Source organism: Antennarius striatus, chromosome 11, assembly GCF_040054535.1.
Source record: "Antennarius striatus isolate MH-2024 chromosome 11, ASM4005453v1, whole genome shotgun sequence".
Lineage (NCBI taxonomy): Eukaryota > Metazoa > Chordata > Actinopteri > Lophiiformes > Antennariidae > Antennarius > Antennarius striatus.
In genome coordinates this window covers 10,588,732-10,609,610 of record NC_090786.1, presented here as the reverse complement: position 1 = coordinate 10,609,610, position 20,879 = coordinate 10,588,732, and the positions used below count along the sequence as shown (strand labels likewise).

Genomic DNA, 20,879 nt, shown 5'->3' with positions numbered 1-20,879 from the left:
GCAGCGCGCTTTTTCCTTTTTCTTTTTCTATTTCTTTTTTTTTTTTTTTTTTTCAAATTCTTAAACAGACACAAAAAGCAGCAGAGGGACCAGGGCCTGTCTGTAGAATGTGCTGGGAACGAGTAGGTGCTTGGCACAAATAGCAGAAACAATTAGCGTCACATAAGGAGAAGCCTGAAGCAGCTGGAGATGGAGAGGGAGAGAGAATATGGTGGTGGTGGGGGGGGGGGGGAATATATGGCATTACGTTTTCACCAAGAGGACCTCAGCAGAACTGTGTTCTCACCCTGAGACATCCCCCTTCCTGTCCTCGTCAAAACTCAAACATTGATTTTCAGACAGTTCACGTCAGGGCTCATTTATTTGATTTATTCTCGTGTTTTTGTTTGTATTTGTGAATACTTAATGAAGGAATATACAGAGGAAGCTCCGCGTCCTCGGAGATACCTCACATCCCACTCACATCCCCAAAATTCCCTTTTCAACACACCAGGCTACCGTCTCCTCTGTTCCTGTTTTTGAAGTCCCAAGACGAGACGATCGAGCGTGTTTCACGGAGACAGTCCGCTTGTCGCGCACTAAGATTGCTCATTAAACTTTGCCTGCATCGCAGATCAGTGACATGTTAAAAACAATCACGTTTGATAGAATAAACAAACTTTATGTTACAATATTAATAACTTTTTTTCTTCTTCTTAAAGTCTTTATATTATGTTCATGCCATCTTTTTATATGAAACACTGTAAGTCTCTGACTCCTTAATATATTCTGGCTGTGTCACTTTCTGCATTCTTTGTGTTCTAAATTTTAGAACCTCAACACGTCATATAAATTTCAAAATACACACACACACATTTCAGAACAAGTGCAGTACAGTTTATTGATTTCACTTCCGATCATAGAAAACACACCGGTAGATAAATTACTACATTCTACCAGGAGGGGCCAATGTTGCGCTGTTAGTGATGGGATGCTCAGTGCTTATATCAACCATAGCTTTTTCTATTTAAGTTGGTATTAATGAATATTCTGGTTCATTAACACCCAGTCTTATTCTGGAAACCTTCTGGATACTTTCTAAAGTTTCTATGAGCACAGAAAGTAAAAGTAGTAGTCCTGTGTCCTTCAACAGAAGACAATTTAAAGCTTAGTTTAAGTTGTCTTCTGATCGATCAGTAATCATGGTGTAATCTTTTCAAAACACAGATTCCGGTCATGAACTGTAATGCTGAGTAACAGTATACACAGGATAAGAAAAGCAAACAAAAATAAAGTTCAGAGTTTGGATTGCACAATAACACACATGAAAGCAAACACAAACAGCACTACATTTAAGGATACTTCGGATTTACAACAGTTCAAAGAACGAAGCAGAAGCACAATGGCCACACGTGTCAGAGTAATTCTCTGCGTTGGACTTATTCTTGTTTTAACAGGTTTGAGATGGTGACTTTGTATAATCTGGTAGGGGACAGACTTTTTTTTATTATTAGTAGTACTGGTAGATATGTTTCTTCCAATCAGGTGTGGTGAAGTCTGCATTCAGAGGGAAAAGCCATGGCAGGGGGAGAGATGATCCTGTGCTTCAGTATGTGGTTAACAACTCAGTCCGGGAGCATCCAGTCCTCACCAAACTGAGACTGGTAAGCAAACCAGAACACCAGTAAGCCTCTGAACACTAGTTTCATATTCTTTATGCAGAATTTTTACATTCATGTCAGTACAGTCTGATTATTCTAATTTACTTGGTAAATGTCTTGGGTTACGCCACACTTCACGGCTACAGATCAGGGGCCTGTAATACACAGCAGGACTTGGGTTGATCTTCAGGGTTAACTCTGGGTTTTCAATACTAAGATGGTGGTTCACTTCTTACCGGGATACATTGCCACAGATACTTTTGTCAGACGTTGAGCAGAATGAATGAGTAGATAAATAAATGTACACACATATGGATGTAAACAGACAGACAGACAGACAGACAGACAGACAGACAGACAGACAGACAGACAGACAGACAGACAGACAGACAGACAGACAGACAGACAGACAGACAGACAGACAGATGTACTGTATATGTGTGTGTAAGGGAAATGGTTTAACCACTAGGGGTCAGTAAAACGCATTATAGCTGGAAGCAATCTACAGTAATAGGTAATACAGTGCTGGAACATATTTCTCCATTCAGACAGGTTATGTGCTATATATATTTCATTTCAGAGAACCCTCGAAGACCGATGGGCTATAATGCTTGTTGGCAGTGAACAAGCCCAGTTTATGGCAAACCTCATCAAGCTGATAAATGCAACTAAGGCTATTGAAATTGGTGAGATTAAATGGAACACTATGGAAGCAAAAATGGCCTTAATAATTGGAATTTTAAAAGCAAATGATCCCTTAAGTGTGGACATAAACCATTGTTGACTAGTCAAGATCCTGCTGACTTCAGTGCAGAGCACATTTACATTCTACATACAACAACAGGATATACAGTATGTTTTTTTCTATTCAAGCTCAGTTATTGATAGTAAATAATTGATAGTGATTATTCATGTACAGAGTGTTATTCGAGTCTTGTTTGAATGTAAGCAACTGCATTTTTCAAGTTCTTAGTCGAACTGAAGAGTGGTTTCAATAATACTCAAATGTTAACATTAAGTGATTCCGATTTCTTTAATTCCAATCTACAAGGCCATTATTTTCTTCCATTAGAGACCCACCTTTTAATAGACTTGCAGGGACTAAAATCTAATTCTGAGGCAATTTAGTTAACATTTGATTTATTTTGCAGGGATGTACACCGGGTACAATGCATTGAGCATGGCTCTGGCCATGCCAGACAATGGAAGAGTGGTGGCTTGTGAAATAGAAGAGACCTATGTGAACATTGCCAAACCATTTTTTAATGAGGTGAGAGAATTCCTTTCTGAACCGTGTGACTCACATCCAGTCATCCTGGGTAAATGAGGATATGTCCATGAGGACTCCACTCTTAAGCCCAGTAGCACTGTAGACATCTTGTAACATTTAAAATGAGAGTTACTCTTCGCAACCTAAGCACACAGCAAATTCTACAACTCTACAAATTCTGTCTTCAGTCAATATCTTGTAAATGCTGCTGGCTTTGGATGAAAACTGTGTCCACTCAGGAAATGGTGTCACTTAAAGAAGCAAAACAAAACCCTAAAAGCAATTATTGTTTCAGTTCTATCACTTTCTTAAAAATGCAATCAGAAAAGCAAGAAAAAAAACATTGTGAATTTACATCCACATATTTTAACCTTATCTACAGGCTGGAGTTGAGAATAAGTTCGACATACGACAACAAACAGCCCTGAAGACACTCGGTAAGTACTTTCAATCTCACAATCAAGAGTTTATGAAAATGTTTTAACATATTAATTTTCAGTTGTTTTCTTCAGATGCACTTATAGCAGCTGGGGAGTCCGGAACTTACGACTTTGTGTTCATTGATGCTGATAAATTAAACTACGACAACTACTATGAGAAGTCTCTGGAGCTGATACGAACGGGGGGCATCATTGCAATCGACAATGTAAGAGCAGTAACCCTTAGAAAAGAAGGATGAGCATCTGTTATAAAACATATCATGAGGTGTGCAGCACAAACAATAAAATAGCTCTGTTGATACTGTGTTTGAAGGTGCTGTGGGGTGGAAAGGTCGTGAATCCTGCTCCCGATGATATCACCGCCCAGTTTCTCGACACACTTAATAGAAAACTACATCAGGACCAGAGAATTGACCTGAGCCTCCTCACGCTGAGCGATGGACTGACGATTGCCATCAAACGCTGAAATCTCTACAGTTAAAAGGCTACATGTCATACATGGAATGTATTGTTTTCTGTTCTTTTTGTCAGCTATAATTATTATATTGAACATTATAACAACCCTCTCTGTGTTTCCTACCTCACAAGGACAGCAAGTATTAAAGTGCTTTAAAATACAAAGGTTTGATGTCACATAGGTATTACTACAAAAATCAATCATTGCTGTAGTGCTAAAACTTCAGATGACATACACATTTAAAAACAGTGCTTTTGTTTTCTTTGTAACATCTACCACACACTTTGATGTCAACTGCTGTAAAATCAGAATTACACACCAATATAATTGGAATAAAGCAAAGGAAAACTGAAGACTTTTAAAGGTGTCCTATTATGAAAATCACATTTTTTTCAGGTCTCTATATATACATAGTGGTCCTCCCTAACCCGACCAACTCCTAGAATCTGGTAAACAAATGCTTCCTGTGTTTGTGATACACACAAGACTTTTTAATAAAATTTGGTCTTAAGACAATAATTACATGTTCAATAATAGGTTAAAGTGTTGCATTGTAAATGGTACCTATTGAAAGGGTTCATTTATTAAAGCAACATTAAACTGAAGAGAGCAGAGAGGAGAAAGATAAGTATTATTATAAGTAGTAGTATTATCTTATAACGCGTTTAACACTAAATTATACCCTTATTTTCATAAGGATAGCTTTATCTCACTAAGATTAACTGAAAAAGCTGAGACCAAGAGGAAGGTAGAAAAAGTTACTACGCAAGAAACTCAGGAGCGAAGAGAAGTCACCTGCAGGCTAAGAAAATTCAGCTTGTCTGCACTGATCATTACAGAAAAGTCCATACAATCAGGGATAGTTACAAAGAAGAATTCTCTCCTCTATTTGGCGCACACAAGTTCGATGAAGAACAGCCCTACAACATACACCTACACCACAACAGAGGAACTCTATTAAAAGAAAGTTAAAAGTGAGGGCTTTAATAAAGATAAAATGAGGAACATCAAAAAGTAGCAAAGACAAAAAGCAGTGAAAAAATAGCTGTGTTGACAATAATAAAGGAAAGATATATTTACAAATGCACGTGATTTAAAGCCAGGGGTCACTCCAGCAACACTGGAGAAAATCTGTTGGGAAAAACAACTCACTGGGAAACTGACTTTCTCAGTTTAAACAAAGAAAGGAAGACAAAGAGTCAGAGAGACTCAAACAAAACTTAAAAGCTAGGCAATGTTGTCCAAATACATGATTATGTCACACTGGCCACAGAAACTTCTGAGAATAACAGATTTCACAGCAAAGAGCACTTTCTCTGTAGATATAGAGGATCTTTCAGAAAAGGCTAAAGCATCATCAAAAACAATACCAAAGGCATGCACAGTCACAGGAACTCAGTAAAGGGTAAAGCTGTAAAACACAAAGATAAAGAATCAATTCATGGCTTTCTTGTACAAGAAAAAGTGGTTAAGTGGAGGACCACATGTGTAGTGGTGGAAATATCCATAAAGATCCAACTGAGTTCCTAAGGATGGCAGTTGCCACTGCAGAAGTCACGGTTGCATGAGAAGATACTGGAAATTTAGCCAAATTCATAAATGAGTGCTGTCTGAAACGTCAATGAAGGTGACGGGGCCAGAGAAACAGGAAGAGAATGCACCAACAATCTGACACAGAAGTGTCTGCTGTGGGAGAAATAAGGATTAAGAACATGTCCACCTTAAACATTCGTTGATAAGCAAATGTCAAGGATGGTGAAGCTGACAACAAAGAATGAAATGCAAAGAGAAGAACTGTCAACGCTGTAATTTAATCTTGAAGCACAGAGCTGGATTCTTTGAATGTTTACAACAGCTTTGCCTTTGACCTTTAAATCAACTGCTGTAGTCAAAAGTATTCAGGAATACAAAAAGTGCAGTATTACATTTTTCCCCCGGGCATGTTATTATAACAGACATCACACCTTCATCACATTTACAATATCAACTAGAACCAAGGCAGTCACAGACAGCAACATTCCGCGACACCCCTGAATTCAAAATTTTACCCTGACCTACTTGCGTTGGTCAAAGATCAAAGCTAGTGCTCTGATGTACTTTCATAGATCAAAGCAGTAGCTTGGATCAAAGCAGTTGCTTTGATCTATGGTCTGACACTGGAATTCTCCCTCGTCTTTCTATCTTATCCGGTTCTTGAGTGTACAAAAGTTGAAATTTGACCTTGACCGTGTTCTCTCAGGCTCAAGGTCATCATCTCACTTTCATCCCCTTGCCCGCCAGAGTAATGTGCTTTTTGTTTCATCTTTCTATCTGCAACGGTTGCGAAGATATTTGGTGGACTAACAGAAAGACAGACAGAAACACTCCCAGCAGTATATTTTAATTTGAAGGTATCATTTCTACTGACAGTCTTCTGGTTTCCTTACTCCAAGTAAAGGATTTTCTCAGTGTCTTCTCTTCATCAACTCATTTGATATCCAATAGTTTCTTTGGACTCACTCCACAGAGACTTAGCATGGGAGGCAGAGGGTGGCTGGTTCAAGTCCACAGCATCCCAAAGTATTGAGTGTGCATTGGTAGTTGGAGACATGTCAGGTGACCTCATGAGCACTGCCGAGATGCCTTTGAGCAAGGCACCAAACCTCAGAAGCTGCTGTTATATTGACACAAATTACTTTTGTATAGCAAGATATTTTTTTGGCTTAATTCCATTATATATTTGGTTTGAGATATGTTGGGTTATCGTTGCACAAACCATATTCCTCTCCCTGATCAGACTGTGATGCTGCAGAAAAATACTTTGGGGAAAAGGCAGACCTGTGCTGCAGCAGGTACTGCCGTTGCCTCACAGCAAGAATGTTCTGGGTTTGATTCTGACTTTTTGTTATCCCCATGTCTGTGGGCTTTCTGGCTTCCTCCCACCCCCAAAACATGCTGCTCTGGTGTGAGTGTGATCATCTTCTATGCGGCTCCATGAAGAGCTGGTGTCTCAAACATGGTATGCAAACCTAACCCGACTGAGATTGAGGTTGTGATCCACCAGGCAGAAAAGCAGCTGAAGATGAGGCGATTGTGAGCTCATCTACAAGGAAATGACAATACGATTGTGATTTGCGAGTTGGCTTCAATGATGCTTCAGTCACCTGTGTTTTGTGGAGTAGACTTTATTGAAAACTCATACAGACTTCAGCATTTCCTGTGGGCTTCATATCTGTCCAGAACAAGGAAAGTGCACAAGAGCAGCTTTAAGTTACACCTCTTTTGAGCAATCGTAGTTTGGCATTACTGTGAACATCAAGTGTCTCATAATTGTTCATTAGTACAGAATGACATGATCCTAATTCTGCTGGGTCAGCCAAGTGAATAGGGCTTCTTTAAATTTGCATAACTGTTTTTAGCAACCCAACAACTACTGAGCTTTAAATGAACCTTTGACAAAACTTCACACATGCTGACCGACGCAAAGTAAAACATTGAGCAGCTTTAGTACGCCCTTATGTACATTAAGAGGAACGGTGCTGTAGTTTTCATATGAAACTAGATGACAAAGGAATATCAGATGTGTGACTTTAAAACAAAACCATAAACTGATGTTCTCCCAAGAAATAAAAACTAGTGATGAAAAATATTACAATAAAGTCACACAGACAAGATGACAACAAGAAGTGCTTAATTTTCATTACTATGGTGTACAGAACACAAACAATGACAATTTATAAATATGCCACCAAAATTGTTTTTACAAATTGATGCAACTACATAGTACAAAGCAACAAAGGTAAAATATACCAATGATAGACACACCAACTTGCAGTGGTACTCAACCAGTTAGAATTATTGTTGCAGGCTTTGAGACAATTTCTCCAATGATGCCCTCTTGCTGGTTTGAGTTGCAGATACGTGTAAGGCCAGGATCTTCTGATATTCCCGAGTCTCCAGCAATTCGAAGAAAGCTTAGGCTTCTAGTTCTAAGCCCAGACCCAGCTTGTGGCCTCCTGCATTGATGTTCTTGCCATCGACCAGACCCGACAGTATGAGTTTTACACCTGTAGATATAAAAAGCCCCCCACAACATTAACATTCACAGAGCAGATGCTAAATTAGTTCTCAAAGTACATTACTTCTAGATCTTATCAGAATGGGTGTTGACAAAAGATGCAGGTCATTTAATTGTTGCATTTATTTCATTTCATGTCAACTATCAACTATTTGCAAGTAACTTAATTGCTGTGTGCAAAGGCTGTAATTTTAGACTCTGGGGGAAAAAAATCTAGGTCACTGATGCATATTTGTGCCATATATACAATTTATCACAAGGGTCAGAAGTAGTGCTTGTGATAGGTTTTCCTGGTCAAATTCTTTAAGTTCCTCAGACAACTGCATCGGTTTGATTGCCAGACCACCATGAGGTATTGAACTTTTTACAACATTTGACATCTCAGCAACTTAAGGAACACTTACCTGGTCTTAGAGTCTGAGTGTACCCGACACCAACAAGACTATTGTTGTTCACTTTAACCTGTGGGAGGAAAACAATTGAGTTGGTAACACTCAACATCCACACCACCAAAGATGGGTCAAAGGAGACCTCATTTTCTCTGCTCAGATTCTTACATTGACAGAGGCGTCCTTGTCAAGTTGGTATTTGGCTGCAATACCAAAGCGTGTGCTGTTGCTGCCAGCAGTCCAGGCCAGGTTGACTGACGTCTCCAGACTGTCGCTCACCTTCTGGTAGATGGAGCCACCAAACTCAGATCCATCATTGCTATAACAATTGCAAGCATAGGAGAGACCTCAAGCTACAGGGAACCAAACATAGAATTTCTAATGAAAGGAGAATTCACAGGGCTGGAGTTCTTATAATGTAGAAACTTCACTGTACAGTCAAACCTCGGTTTTCGAACGCTTCTGTTCTCGACCAAATCGGTTTTCGACCAGAAAATCAGAGAATTTTTACATCTCTGAACTCGACCAAAATTCGGCTCTCGACCAAACCGAAAGAAGCCAAGCGTACCTGAACGTGACTCACTCAGGAGCCGAGTGAACTCAAATGCCCAGGATGCTTCCTCCGTAGCGCATTCGTGTTCAAAGTTCGTTAGGACATCTTTTATTAAAATAAAACAGTGTCCATTTCTATCCCTTTTTATTTATGGTAAACAGTATACAGTGCAGTTTATGGTGTAAAATAGTTTTTTTTTAAAAACTTGGAAAAAGCTGTTTTTTAAACTTGGAACGGATTAAAATTATTGACATTAATTATAATGGGAAAAATGGTTTCGGATTTCGAACAACTCGCTTTTCGAACAGCCTTCTGGAACGGATTCTGTTCGAAAAACGAGGGTTGACTGTATTTGCTTTTAAATTGCCCTGCTGTGTATAATCTGAGCAAAGCTTTGAAAATGAGGTGAAGTCGTGAGCGTTGATGCATGAATGCACGAGGGTGCACTGCACACGGAAATGTGCTGCATTCCGTAAGTCTCGGAACGCAGCACCATCAGTGAATAGAATATGCATACAGTATCCCACGACTACCTACTAAACATCTGTGATGAGATGAAGCAGGGCAGCTTGAGGAGTGAATGCGTGAGAGAATACTGTAGTGCATTTCCTTGAATCCATCATTTTTCAATAATTTTGAGTAGATATGAACTGCTTCTTTTGAAATCAAGCATTTTGGATCATTAGATCCGAAATATTTTTTGTTTCCAGGATAAATATTTGATCTGTTGTAGATCATATGGGGTGTTAAAATGTAATTTTGTCCAATTAATGTAGCCATTAGCCATGAAGTTAGAAGAAAGTGTTATATTTGCTACCATACTGCCATGGTAAAAAGGTTCTTTAAAAATTCTGGATTCAGATTATCTAGTGGATAATCCATTAGATCACATACTGTATAAACATAACATCCTGAAGTATGAAAATAAGGTCTTTACTTACACATTAGTGTGTAACTGGAAGTCTCCTGTCTTATAGCCAATGGCAAAGTTGTTCTGGGTCATCTTGGATTTGGCAGTGTCAAAGGTCATCTGGTAACCAGCAAGCCACCCCTCATAGCCGATGACAGCAGCTCCGTGGATGGTGGGGCCGGCAAAGTCAAAGTCGACATCACAGCCCAAATTAACATACTCGCGTTTGTAGGCAGTCTTAACTTTGCCACTCTTCTTTCTGTCGATGAGAGTTTTGTTTAACCATAATTGAAATTGCAGTCCAACACAGATTTATCAAAATCATTTCTTACCACCAATATACTGTATTTAACATGGCAATACTCTTTTCAATTTCATGTTTACAATTTACTGTAGAAATGGGTCAAAAAATTTTGGGGAGTGAAGGTAAATTGTTCAAAAAATCACCTTATCACAAAAAGCACTGACACAGGACATTGATGTCTAACTGAAATGTCCGTTTGCCACAAAACCATTAAAATGTCTGGATAGGGGAAAGTTAGGTTCCAGTAGCCATTTTAGTTCAAACCTGCCAACCTTCCAACACCCGATATGAAGCAGGCCCACTTCCTTTGGGAAATGTGCCATAACCCTCATGTGATTTATCTACAAAATGCCCTACTATCTGGGAATTCTTCTATTCCTTTCAAAGGACAAACAAAAAATTTAATTCACTGAAGCAAATGCTAAACTTGGCAGCCAATCAGAAAGTGGTGAAAGACCAGTACCATACTGGGAAGTGTTATATTTCAAATGATGACACTTGTGCGAGAAATATACAGCACAGATCAGGTTTCCAACATTACTAGTGTAGAGAAGCAACAGGCAGAGCAGACTGTGTCAAGTATGTTGACAAGATTTCAAACAAGTTTTTTTTTAATGTGATTACCCATTAATCACAATCATCTTACCCAGTGTTGGGTGAGAAGGTTGTGTCAAAAGTCAACTTAAGTCCCTTGGCAATCTGTGAGAAAAAAAAAATCATTTGACAGTAAAATATTTGAGTTGGCCTTCATGCACAATTTTAAATTGCAAAATGTTTTAACGTTATCCTAACCTGATCTTCAATAGTGATTTCCGTTCCCAAAGTGTTGTCAGTGTTCCACTTTTCGGTGAAGGTCAAGCCATATTCTGATCTCTTGTATTTAGTTTCCAGGCTACCTGTAACTTTGCTGGTATCAGTATTGGAGGAACCAGATGTTTTAAATTCCTGCAAGGGGTAATTTCATAGAAATGACAACCAAAAGAAACACTTTAGACACTGACTGAAAAGAACAATCCTAAGAGTAGGGGAAACTGAAAAACTTATGGTGACAGGAAACATTAGTAATTTTGATGATTGATAAGCCACAAACCCAGTCAAATATACATCTGCTTCATAAATGTAGGAGTTCTGAAGAAATATTTGGCATCACTGTAAACTGTGGGCCGAAGACAAAAATACTGCGAAACCATTTTCAAAACATTTAAAATGGAATATAATCCAAAACTACAATCCATTGTATGACGGCCATAATAATCACTTTCTGTTATATGCATTTAAGCAATATTACATTTATTAAGACTTGGTCTTTTTTTTTAACTGACAAGCTGGTTCGATATTTGCACTTTCTGTGGCCTCAAACTAATCTAACACTTCCTGACTGCTGTAAGCAAAAATTGACGAAGACCTGCTTATTTTACTGCAAAATCTAAATTACTCTATGCCACAATTACTGTAGTTTCACCGCTTGACTGAAGAAATGACCTTACCACTCCACTTGCTGACTTTGTCTTGACATCAAGCTTCACCAAGCCAAAGCCTGAAGAGAATCATATTGTTAAAATAATTTCCAAGTATTTATTCAACAGCTAAGCTTAAAAGTATTGAATATCAATACATATCAAACAGTAAATGCCCATACCATAGCCTTTATTGAAGATGTCCTTGGCAGATTTACCCAAATCAGCATAGCAAGGGGGCACAGCCATTGTATCTGTGTGACAGAAGTATAACAGTTCTTCATAATTGTTCTTCTGTAAGAGTATATTTGCATGATTTAAAGCAAAATTAGAAACCCATAATGTGATAATTAAAGGACAATATTCGTAATACCATTACAGATGTAAGATTTAGATATAACTTTCTGATGTCTCTGAAAATACAAGGTCAGTCACTAAAACAAGCTAAATGGAATCTGTCTGTATAATGCAAAAAAACAATGTTTAGGCTTTAGGCCTGGGATTGTAGTAACTCAGGGATATAAAGAGTATGGAATCATCTGAACAAAATCCATTACATAGGTATGGCTTGTTAAAATTTTGGCAAAACAATTAGTAATACTGATGATGCATTCTTTTTTTAAATAGAAAAGCAAACGTGCCTGGTTTACATAAGAATGTAATGACATCTGTCCTTCCTGGCTGACACCTGTTGAATGCGTGGATATTCACAACTAATTCTTCACATCTATCCTTCCGATGACCACCAGCATGGTATCATCTCTGAAAACACTGAGCTCTATCTGCTGTGTAGGAGTAACTGTAAAACACAGACATAGTCTGTGTTGTCAAACTTCCTTTAAGGTTTGGAATAATTCTCAATTTGAAGTTTACAGCCGAAATGGTTACTACGAAATCTCGGTAGTTTTACTATGAACGGCAGCATTGCGTGTAGGCAGCGGTACAGTCTATGACAGCCGGCGGACAAGGTTACTGCGTGACAGAAGCCATTTTTGCCGCACTGGAGTCCGTTCTCAAGGCCTGGCCATCGTTAAAGTGTGAGCCACGTGAATGGGCAGCTACATCTAGGCGTGGCAAAGTGTATGCCAATGGCACATGTGTGAATTATTAGTTCCACGCGCATTACCAGTCAAATAACTAGGCCACCAGCTTGCAGAGGAAACTGTTAACTTTTGAGAAAAGTTGTGAATATTTTCTTGGAGTATGTGTGTAGAACGCCTGCCGCCTATAAAGCTGCATGACACGAGCAATAATACTCAGCAACACTCCCCTGCCATTACTTGAAACATGTGTCAGACGTGCAGACCCAATGCCGCTAGCTTAGCCAACTTTGCTAGCCGCGCGTGTAAAGCGCGTTAAAGGTAATTCTTAATTGTTCTACAGTTCGTCAACTGTGTCAGGACGAGTACGTGGTTCTCTTACCGGTTCAAGGTGGGGCCAGTCGTTAACTTAAGCGACTTTAACAGAAATATTCCTCACACCGCACGACCGAGGTGAGCGTCACCAGTTGGAGGGCGAGCTGAAGGAGACTGCAACGTGATGAAATTCAGACCTATTACGTCCCGGCTCAGGACCCGGGACAACCACGTGTGTGCCTGAGTAGAAATCTTTTGCACGTAGGTGTTGTCACGTCGTTCAGACGTCAGGGTTTGTCGTAATATAGGTTTCATGTAACGTTTTGTTTTTGTTTTGTTTTTTGTTAACCGTGTTTCATAGTTACCATTTCATAAAAGTGTTTTGACAACAAATCTTCACTGACATGCGACTGCACGAAATAAATTGGTGACCAGCAAAAGCAGGTGTTGTACATTTATTAAATTGCTTTTTGTGCTGACACTTACATAAAGATTGATCATGAACTAATGTAGTGAACAGAGCTGCACTCTCCATTTAAAGGTAGTTAGCTCTTCCTTTTCTTTTTGCATTCAAATGAAAAGCAGGGACGGCAAAACGGCAATAGAAATAATTCCAGATTTTGGAGCTACAATAGTTTTTTTTTCAACAACTTTAATTATGAAATGAAAAATTCATCAGTTTCCACCACTTCTTTATATTATAAAACATATTATATTATAAAGCAGTAATATAAAACCATTGTTTAATATTATAGGATATTTAAAAAGAAAATCTGTAATTATAAACTTGACAATACATAGGTAACTGCCCAGAGTAAACAAATGAACATATAATACATCCTGCTTGTAATATAGATATGCTAATAAATATGCCACTGATGGAAATGAGGTTATATCAGGATTCCATAACTTAAATGAAACTTGTAAGTTTTCGAGGCTGAACAAAATGGAGACCCATCGAACGAGATGGCCACAATCACAATCGCCTACAGTATATCAGCTGCTATGGGCAAGTGGTGGCATACACACTAAAAGAGACGCCAGCCGTGTGGTGTCTCCCTCCCACAAGCACACCCGTGGATAATTTTGTTCAGCAAAAATGATTATGAGAAAGTCAGACAGCAAAATGCTTCCAAATTACAAAAATAGGAATATATCTTGCAAAATCAAATAACAAATCAAACATTACAACACTATTGTTTGTGTGTGTGTGTGTGTGTGTGTGTGTGTGTGTGTGTGTGTGTGTGTGTGTGTGTGTGTGTGTGTGTGTGTGTGTGTGTGTGTGTGTGTGTGTGTGTGTGTGTGTGTGTGTGTTGGTGATAGTGTACTGGACAGGTTAGATTCCATGGCACTTGACTTTTTAAGGTTGCAAGGCTATTATGCTATATGTCACATCTTCAGGTTTTATTTCCACCTGTTTGCAAACATAAGAAGAAAAAAAAACAATTAGAAAGAATGATTAAAGCAAAACCAAAACAAGAAATATAACCATAAGAGCAGCTCTAAGACTGCAGGCGAAGAAGTACTTTGAGGTAAATAAAAATATTTTAAGTGTGCTAACATGCACGGCATCATTGGGAACACATTAAACTGGTAGGCAATGTTGACTATATTCATTGCATAATTGATCACAGACATGCTAAGATGTGATGTGATCCGGAACCCAATCCTAAACCAAAATGCAATTTTTTTTTACTTAATCCTAACCAAGTATCCTTTTTGCCCAATCCTCATCAAACTGTGAATATCACCCAACTGCAACATGAACAAAAATACAAAACAAAGATTATGTCAGTAATTATTGCAACCTTAACAAAGCCCCGCACATGTCAGACCTAGAGTATCAGAGTTTGAAGCTAGGGTCAGTGTCCACTTGAGTGTTTTTGGATTGAGAACATGCTAGATCATGTCTAGCTAAAGTTTTGTGTAAATGAAGCTTTAATAGGAAGGTGAGAGACTGCCTAAGGCTTGGTTTTTTATGTCATAAAATGTACCCTTGGCAGAGTTGGTGGTTTTGCAGTAGTCACGGTGGTGTATACGACACCCGTATCACTCTCCATCGCAGCATTTGTTCTCTGGGGTGAGGAAGAGACAAAAAACAGAAACCATTTGAGTGGTTTTGACACCTCTATTTTAATTGCTTTTCTTAAATACAAACGTGTATGGTGAAATACTAAGTATTAAATTTCAAGTAAAATGAAATGCTAAATATATTCAATCAAGTGTAAAAACTTAGTCTGTAATCACTATAGCTTACGAAAGTTCATTTTGGAATATCATTAATTTGAGCCATGGTTCATTTTCAATCCACAGGCAATATCAAAATAATTCTTCCTTTCCTTTTGGCTTTTCCCTCCAGGGGTCGCCACAGCGAATCAGTTGCCTCCATCTAACCCTGTCTTCTGCATCCTTTACTCTCACACCAACTACTTTCATGTCCTCTTTCACTACATCCATAAACCTCCTCTTTGGTCTTCCTCTAGGCCTCCTGCCTGACAGTTCAAACCTCAGCATCCTTCTACCAATATATTCACTATCTCTCCTCTGGACATGTCCAATAATTATGCTTCACAAAACATTTTTTTAGGATTTACCATGCCTTACCTGCCTTGAAATTCGTCTGCTTTTCGCAACAGTACGGTTTACTTCCTTTTCAGCCTGTGATAAGGTCACAAACAAAACCAAAATTCATTGGAAAGAATAAGCCAATAACAATAATGGGTTCAGTCATTAAAACTGTCATTCTATTTCCCCTCAGAAATACAGATATCCAGCAGTAATTCAGTTATAATTCAATGTATATTCATTTCATTCATGTACTGTATTTCATGTGTTCCCTCTTGAATTTTTTTTCAGCCGCGGTGTCGTGCTGATGACCGTGAGGACATGATGCCTGTTTGTGTTCAATGTGCATCCGAGTACTGCCATAGTAAAGACTTTAGTCTCAGAATCATTATAAAGAGGATTATTAATGTTTTTCTTTTGTGTATAATATATAACTTCTGACATTTATCTGTGGAAATTAAGATAAAAAATGAAATGTTCCCAAAACAAGATATTGACTTCTGCATTAACCAAAAATTTCTCACCCTGTAATTATCTCCTTGCACTTCTCCTCACTCATGACATAGTCAGCACCCTCCCTCTCCTGTCCTCCTTGCCTCATTTTAACTTTCTGAATAAAAATTTCTACACTGAAGCCCATGTTATTAATAACTTCCGATAATGTAATATATTTGCTCATTTTTGAAATGTAATAGGCCAATAATGTAATAACTGGCCAATAATGTAATAAAATTTCTTTATGGCCTAATACATTTAAGGCATGGGCAAATTCGTTACAATATCAGCTATTACTACATTATTGACTTCTTCGGCCTAATTTTTTTTTTTTTTAAATAAAGGTTTGGATTTCTAATTTGCTTTGCTCACCTCAGTTTCTCCACAGTTACCATCTTACTTTCTATTCCTAACCAACCACTTCAATAAGCTCATCTGAATATTTAAATACATTTTAACTATCAAGATAACATATTTTAGTAAGCTTAAAGTACTTTCACTTACTGGCCAAGTAAATGAATTAGCAGTATTTTGTCATTAATTCAAATAGTGAGATTAATTAAATAGTTAAATAATTAGTTATATTAAGGAATTTAATCTAACTAATGTAACACTATACATTATACACTCTACTGACGTATGTATAGTCAGAACACCAGCACTGTCTAAAGGCAAACATATTATTACTTTCAAAATTGAATATTCCTGATGATACAGCATTTAAAAATATGGGGGCCCTAAAATTCATGGAAACAGATACAGTGAACATGAATTACTACTAGATATTAGTTGATTTCTGACCCTATTAACATATTTATGACCACATGTGCTAAGTTTAGTGCTGAGCACATCTATACATCTTATAGCTGTTAATGTTTGAATTGCTTTCTCAGTAAGCACATTCAATGGTGATTTTCACTATTAAGATGTAGAAGATTAGTATTTTATTATGGAAAAGTCATAACGTACCCTTGTTGTATCTGATGATCCTAAAACAAAAAAACAGACTGTCATTCGTTCATTCATTTTGTCAAACTGCTTCATCCACTTGTGCAGGTCATGGAACCTATCCCAGCTTGTCTTAGGGCGTGAGGCAAGGAAACTCCGGGCGCAACGCCAGTGAAACCGCTGAGCTACACACAAACACGCACACAGACACACGCATTCCTATGGTCAATTTGGGACCGGCCAATTAACCTGAAGGGCATATTTTTGGATGTGGGGGGAAGCCGGAGGAAGCCGGAGAACCCGGCGAGAACCCACGCAGACACGGGGAGAACATGCAAACTCCGCACAGAACCGGAACCCCCTTGCTGTGCGGTGACAACGCCCACAGACTGTTAAGGCTTTATATACAGTATATATGTATATTTATGTATGTGTGTGTGTGTGCGCACACATATACACACATGCGCACACACACACACACACACACACACACACACACACACACACACACACACACACACACGTGTATATACACATATATACATATAGATAATTACTTTTTAAGATACATGTTACAGCCATTCCAACACTGACTTACGGTGTCTTTTAAGCAGAAACCAGATGAGCAAGGTCACCATCACAGCAATGACCAACAAACACAAAGGGATGACAAAGCTTAGTATGTCAGATTGGAGCTCCTCGAAGTCAGGAATGGGTGATAAGGTGGTTAAGCAGCTGTTTGATGTGACTGTGAAAATAGTCAAATAAAAACTAGCAGAATATGATAACAATAAATGTACCATATATTAAAAACATTCACATACGAATGCACACAACATAATAATTATTAGTTCAGTATTATTCAGAATGTATAGTTGCTGTTCTTACCAGTGGTAGGTTTCTCAGTAACCTTTACATGGACTGGCATTTGTAAGTTGCCTTTGGCGCACCAATACCAGCCGCTATTCTCCATTGTCAGGCCACTCATAGTCACAGTGAAAACATTTGCGACTCTTGTATCAATAGTCACTTTTGCTTCATCTATTAATCCAAACGACCCCTCGACACAGGAGTGGCCCAATCTGCACCATTTCATGTCTCCATGATTACGATAGTAACAATTGATGGTTATGTTTTCTCCATTAAATGCTACAATCTCCTGATGGTCCACATGGAGATTTGGTATACCTTGAAGAAAAACACAAAAGTGTGCCTTGATACATAAGTTATTTCAAAGGTTTCTTATTAAGTAGTTAATGAGTATTAGTTAATAGTTTTGGAAACACTCTCAAGACTAATGGTGACAGTCGATGATAATATAAACAAAAATCTGTAACAAATCAAGAAATCTTTGATAGTGTTTTCCTTTAAAATATATAAATCTCACAAAGCATTTGAAATGTACATGCAGGTCTTTTAAAGACTCTACCTACCTCTGGTGACTGTCATGTGAAACCATTTTCCCTGATCAGTTCCTTTTTTCTCCACATTACACCAGTAATCAGTGTCCTGATCTGTCAAGCCTTTTATAGTCACAGTGAAGACTCTTTGAATTTTGTCATCAGAGACAGAAAACCTTTCAGTGTTGGGGTTGTCTGTTTTGACTGCATATGAGCAAGAAACCCAGGAATATCCTTGACACAAATATTTCACATTATTTATGTATTCTGAGTCATACAGGCATGGGATTGAGATTGTTTCTCCAGCTTTCACTGACATTTCACTAACAGTTGTCATGCTGTGGATTCCTGTAACAAGAACAGAACAGAATTTTGACGAAAGTTCAAACGTCCTGCACATAATCTATTGTTTTTATACAAGTGCATCAGTTGCTGTTTCATATGCAAAACTATAATAATCTTCACAATATATTAGATATAATCTGAGGAGTGTTACTATCCTGATAGTTTCATATTTTGATCACCAGGCCAATTAGAAGCATAATACATACAGGCTTCCATCCATCCATCCATCCATCCATCCATCCGTCCATCATCAACCACTTATCCGGGGCTGGGTCGTGGGGGCAGCAGTCTCAGGAGGGATGCCCATACTTCCCTCTCCTCAGACATGTCTTTCAGCTCCTCCGGGAGGATCCCGAGGCGTTCCCAGGCCAGCTGAGAAACATAGTCCATCCAGCGTGTCCAAGGTCTTCCCTGAGATCTCCTCCCGGTAGGACATGCCCTGAACACGTCCCCAGGGAAGCATCCAGGAGGCATCCAGAACAGATGCCTGAGCCACCTCAGCTGGCTCCGCTTGAGGTGGAGGAGCAGCAGCTCTACTCCGAGCTCCTCCCTGGTGACTGAGCTCCTCACCCTATCTATATGGGTGCACCCTGCCACCCTACGGAGGAAATTCATTTCAGCTGCTTGTATCCGGGATCTTGTCCTTTCGGTCATGACCCAAAGCTCACGACCATAGGTGACAGTAGGACCGTGGCCTCAAATTTAGAGGTTCTGATCCCCATCCCACTCGCGTCATAATCAGCTGCAGACCATCGCAGTGCACACTGAAGGTCCAGGTTTGATGAGGCCAACTGGACAACACCTTCTGCAAAAAGCAGAGATGAAATCCTTTGGTCCCCAAACCGGACTCCCTCCTGATCCTGGCTGCGCCTAGAAATTCTGTCCATAAAGATTATGAACAGAACCGGTGATAGAGGGCAGCCCTGCTAGAGTCCAACGTGCACCTGGAACAGGTCTGACTTACTGCCGGCAATGCGAACCAAGCTCTGGCTTTGGTCATACAGGGGTAAAAGGGCCCGGAACCCCATACTCCCGAAGCACTCCCCACAAGATACCATGAGGGACACAATCAAATACCTTCTCCAGACCCAAAAAAACACACATGGACTGGTTGGGCAAACTCCCATGAACACTCAAGCACTCAATAGAGAGTGTAGAGCTGGTCCAGTGCTCCATGACTGGGACATTGTTCCTCATGAATCTGCAGTTCGACTCCAGGTCTAATCCTCCTCTCCAGTACCCTGGAATAGACTTTACCCGAGAGGCTGAGGAGTGTTATCCCCTTATAGTTGGAACACACCTTCCGGTCCCCCTTTTTGACAAGAGGGACCACCGCCCCGGTCTGCCAATCCAGAGGTACTGTCCCTGACTGCCATGCGATGTTACAGAGACGTATCGACCAAGACAGTCCCTGCACATCCAGAGACTTGAGGTACTCAGGGCGAATCTCATCCACCCCCTGTGGTTTGCCACCAAGGAGTTTGGCAACCACCTCAGTGACTTCAGCTTGGGTGATGGACGAGTCCACCTCTGAGACCTCAGCCTCTGCTTCCTCTGTGTAAGACATGGTAGCGGGATTGAGGAGATCCTAGAAGTATTCTTTCCAACGCCCGACAATATCCTCGGTTGAGGTCAGCAGCTCTCCGCCTCTACTGTAAACAGTGTTGCTGTGTACCGCTTTCCCCTCCTGAGGCGCCGAATGGTTTGCCAGAATTTCTTTGAGGATGACCAATAGTCCTCCTCCATGGCCTCCCCGAACTCCTCCCAGACCTGAGTTTCTGCCTCTGCGACTACTCGAGCTGCAGTACGCCTGGCCTGTCTATACCTGTCAGCTGCCTCCGTAGTCCTACAATTCACATACAGCCTTACACAATTAAAAAAATATTCTTTTTACTGACCTGTGCAACCCGTGAGTACCAGAAGAAAACCGAGAACAGCCATGGCACTATGTGAGCAGGTTTCAACAATGTATCAAGAATGACGGTCAACTTCCTAATTTCCTTAATTGCAACAGTTAAAATGTTTCTTCTTTTATTTATAAGGAAGTTGTTTTACATCACTCATTTGCGGTATTTCATGTAAGTATATAAGCAGAACATACAGAGATTAACTATAGACTAAGTATGAGGTTCTCTAAATATGACTTCAAAAGATTATTATATAATGTATAAAAACACATAGTCAAAACAGCGTGGTTATGAAAGTCTTTTTCTGAGTTTGTGCAATGCATTGTTAAAAAAGAGGAAAGTAAGAAGCTTTCCTTAAAATTTCTTAACACTTATTTCTTCATGTCG

General features: G+C 39.3%; 3 protein-coding genes across 6 annotated transcripts; 1 reads left to right on the top strand and 2 right to left on the bottom strand.

Moving 5' to 3' along the window:
- Nucleotides 1-1,322: 1,322 nt before the first annotated feature.
- On the top strand, nucleotides 1,323-4,162 carry comtd1 (catechol-O-methyltransferase domain containing 1). Its single transcript, XM_068327792.1, has 7 exons — nucleotides 1,323-1,436; nucleotides 1,525-1,643; nucleotides 2,221-2,326; nucleotides 2,792-2,910; nucleotides 3,293-3,347; nucleotides 3,423-3,556; nucleotides 3,664-4,162. Exons 1-7 carry the CDS (start codon nucleotides 1,382-1,384, stop codon nucleotides 3,814-3,816), a joined length of 741 nt encoding a protein of 246 aa, XP_068183893.1. The 5' UTR covers nucleotides 1,323-1,381; the 3' UTR covers nucleotides 3,817-4,162.
- Nucleotides 4,163-6,951: 2,789 nt separating this feature from the next.
- vdac2 (voltage-dependent anion channel 2) lies at nucleotides 6,952-13,036 on the bottom strand. The gene is made up of 9 exons (XM_068327237.1): nucleotides 12,900-13,036; nucleotides 11,660-11,731; nucleotides 11,508-11,557; nucleotides 10,813-10,965; nucleotides 10,667-10,719; nucleotides 9,748-9,975; nucleotides 8,422-8,572; nucleotides 8,269-8,326; nucleotides 6,952-7,853 (listed from the first exon to the last, which is right to left on the bottom strand). The coding sequence occupies exons 2-9, from the start codon at nucleotides 11,724-11,726 to the stop codon at nucleotides 7,762-7,764; spliced, it is 852 nt and encodes a 283-aa protein (XP_068183338.1). The 5' UTR covers nucleotides 11,727-11,731; nucleotides 12,900-13,036; the 3' UTR covers nucleotides 6,952-7,761.
- Nucleotides 13,037-13,563: 527 nt separating this feature from the next.
- Nucleotides 13,564-20,544, bottom strand: LOC137603610 (polymeric immunoglobulin receptor-like). 4 transcript variants are annotated; one of them, XM_068327234.1, is made up of 8 exons: nucleotides 20,484-20,544; nucleotides 18,274-18,588; nucleotides 17,729-18,028; nucleotides 17,439-17,588; nucleotides 16,862-16,881; nucleotides 15,437-15,490; nucleotides 14,827-14,907; nucleotides 13,564-14,246 (listed from the first exon to the last, which is right to left on the bottom strand). In XM_068327234.1, the coding sequence occupies exons 1-8, from the start codon at nucleotides 20,524-20,526 to the stop codon at nucleotides 14,193-14,195; spliced, it is 1,017 nt and encodes a 338-aa protein (XP_068183335.1). In that variant the 5' UTR covers nucleotides 20,527-20,544; the 3' UTR covers nucleotides 13,564-14,192. The 4 variants fall into 4 exon arrangements, with proteins under 4 accessions (XP_068183335.1, XP_068183337.1, XP_068183334.1 ...); XM_068327236.1 differs by having other exon boundaries at nucleotides 18,792-20,543; XM_068327233.1 differs by having other exon boundaries at nucleotides 18,274-19,183; nucleotides 20,484-20,531.
- Between the last annotated feature and the right edge of the window lie 335 nt (nucleotides 20,545-20,879).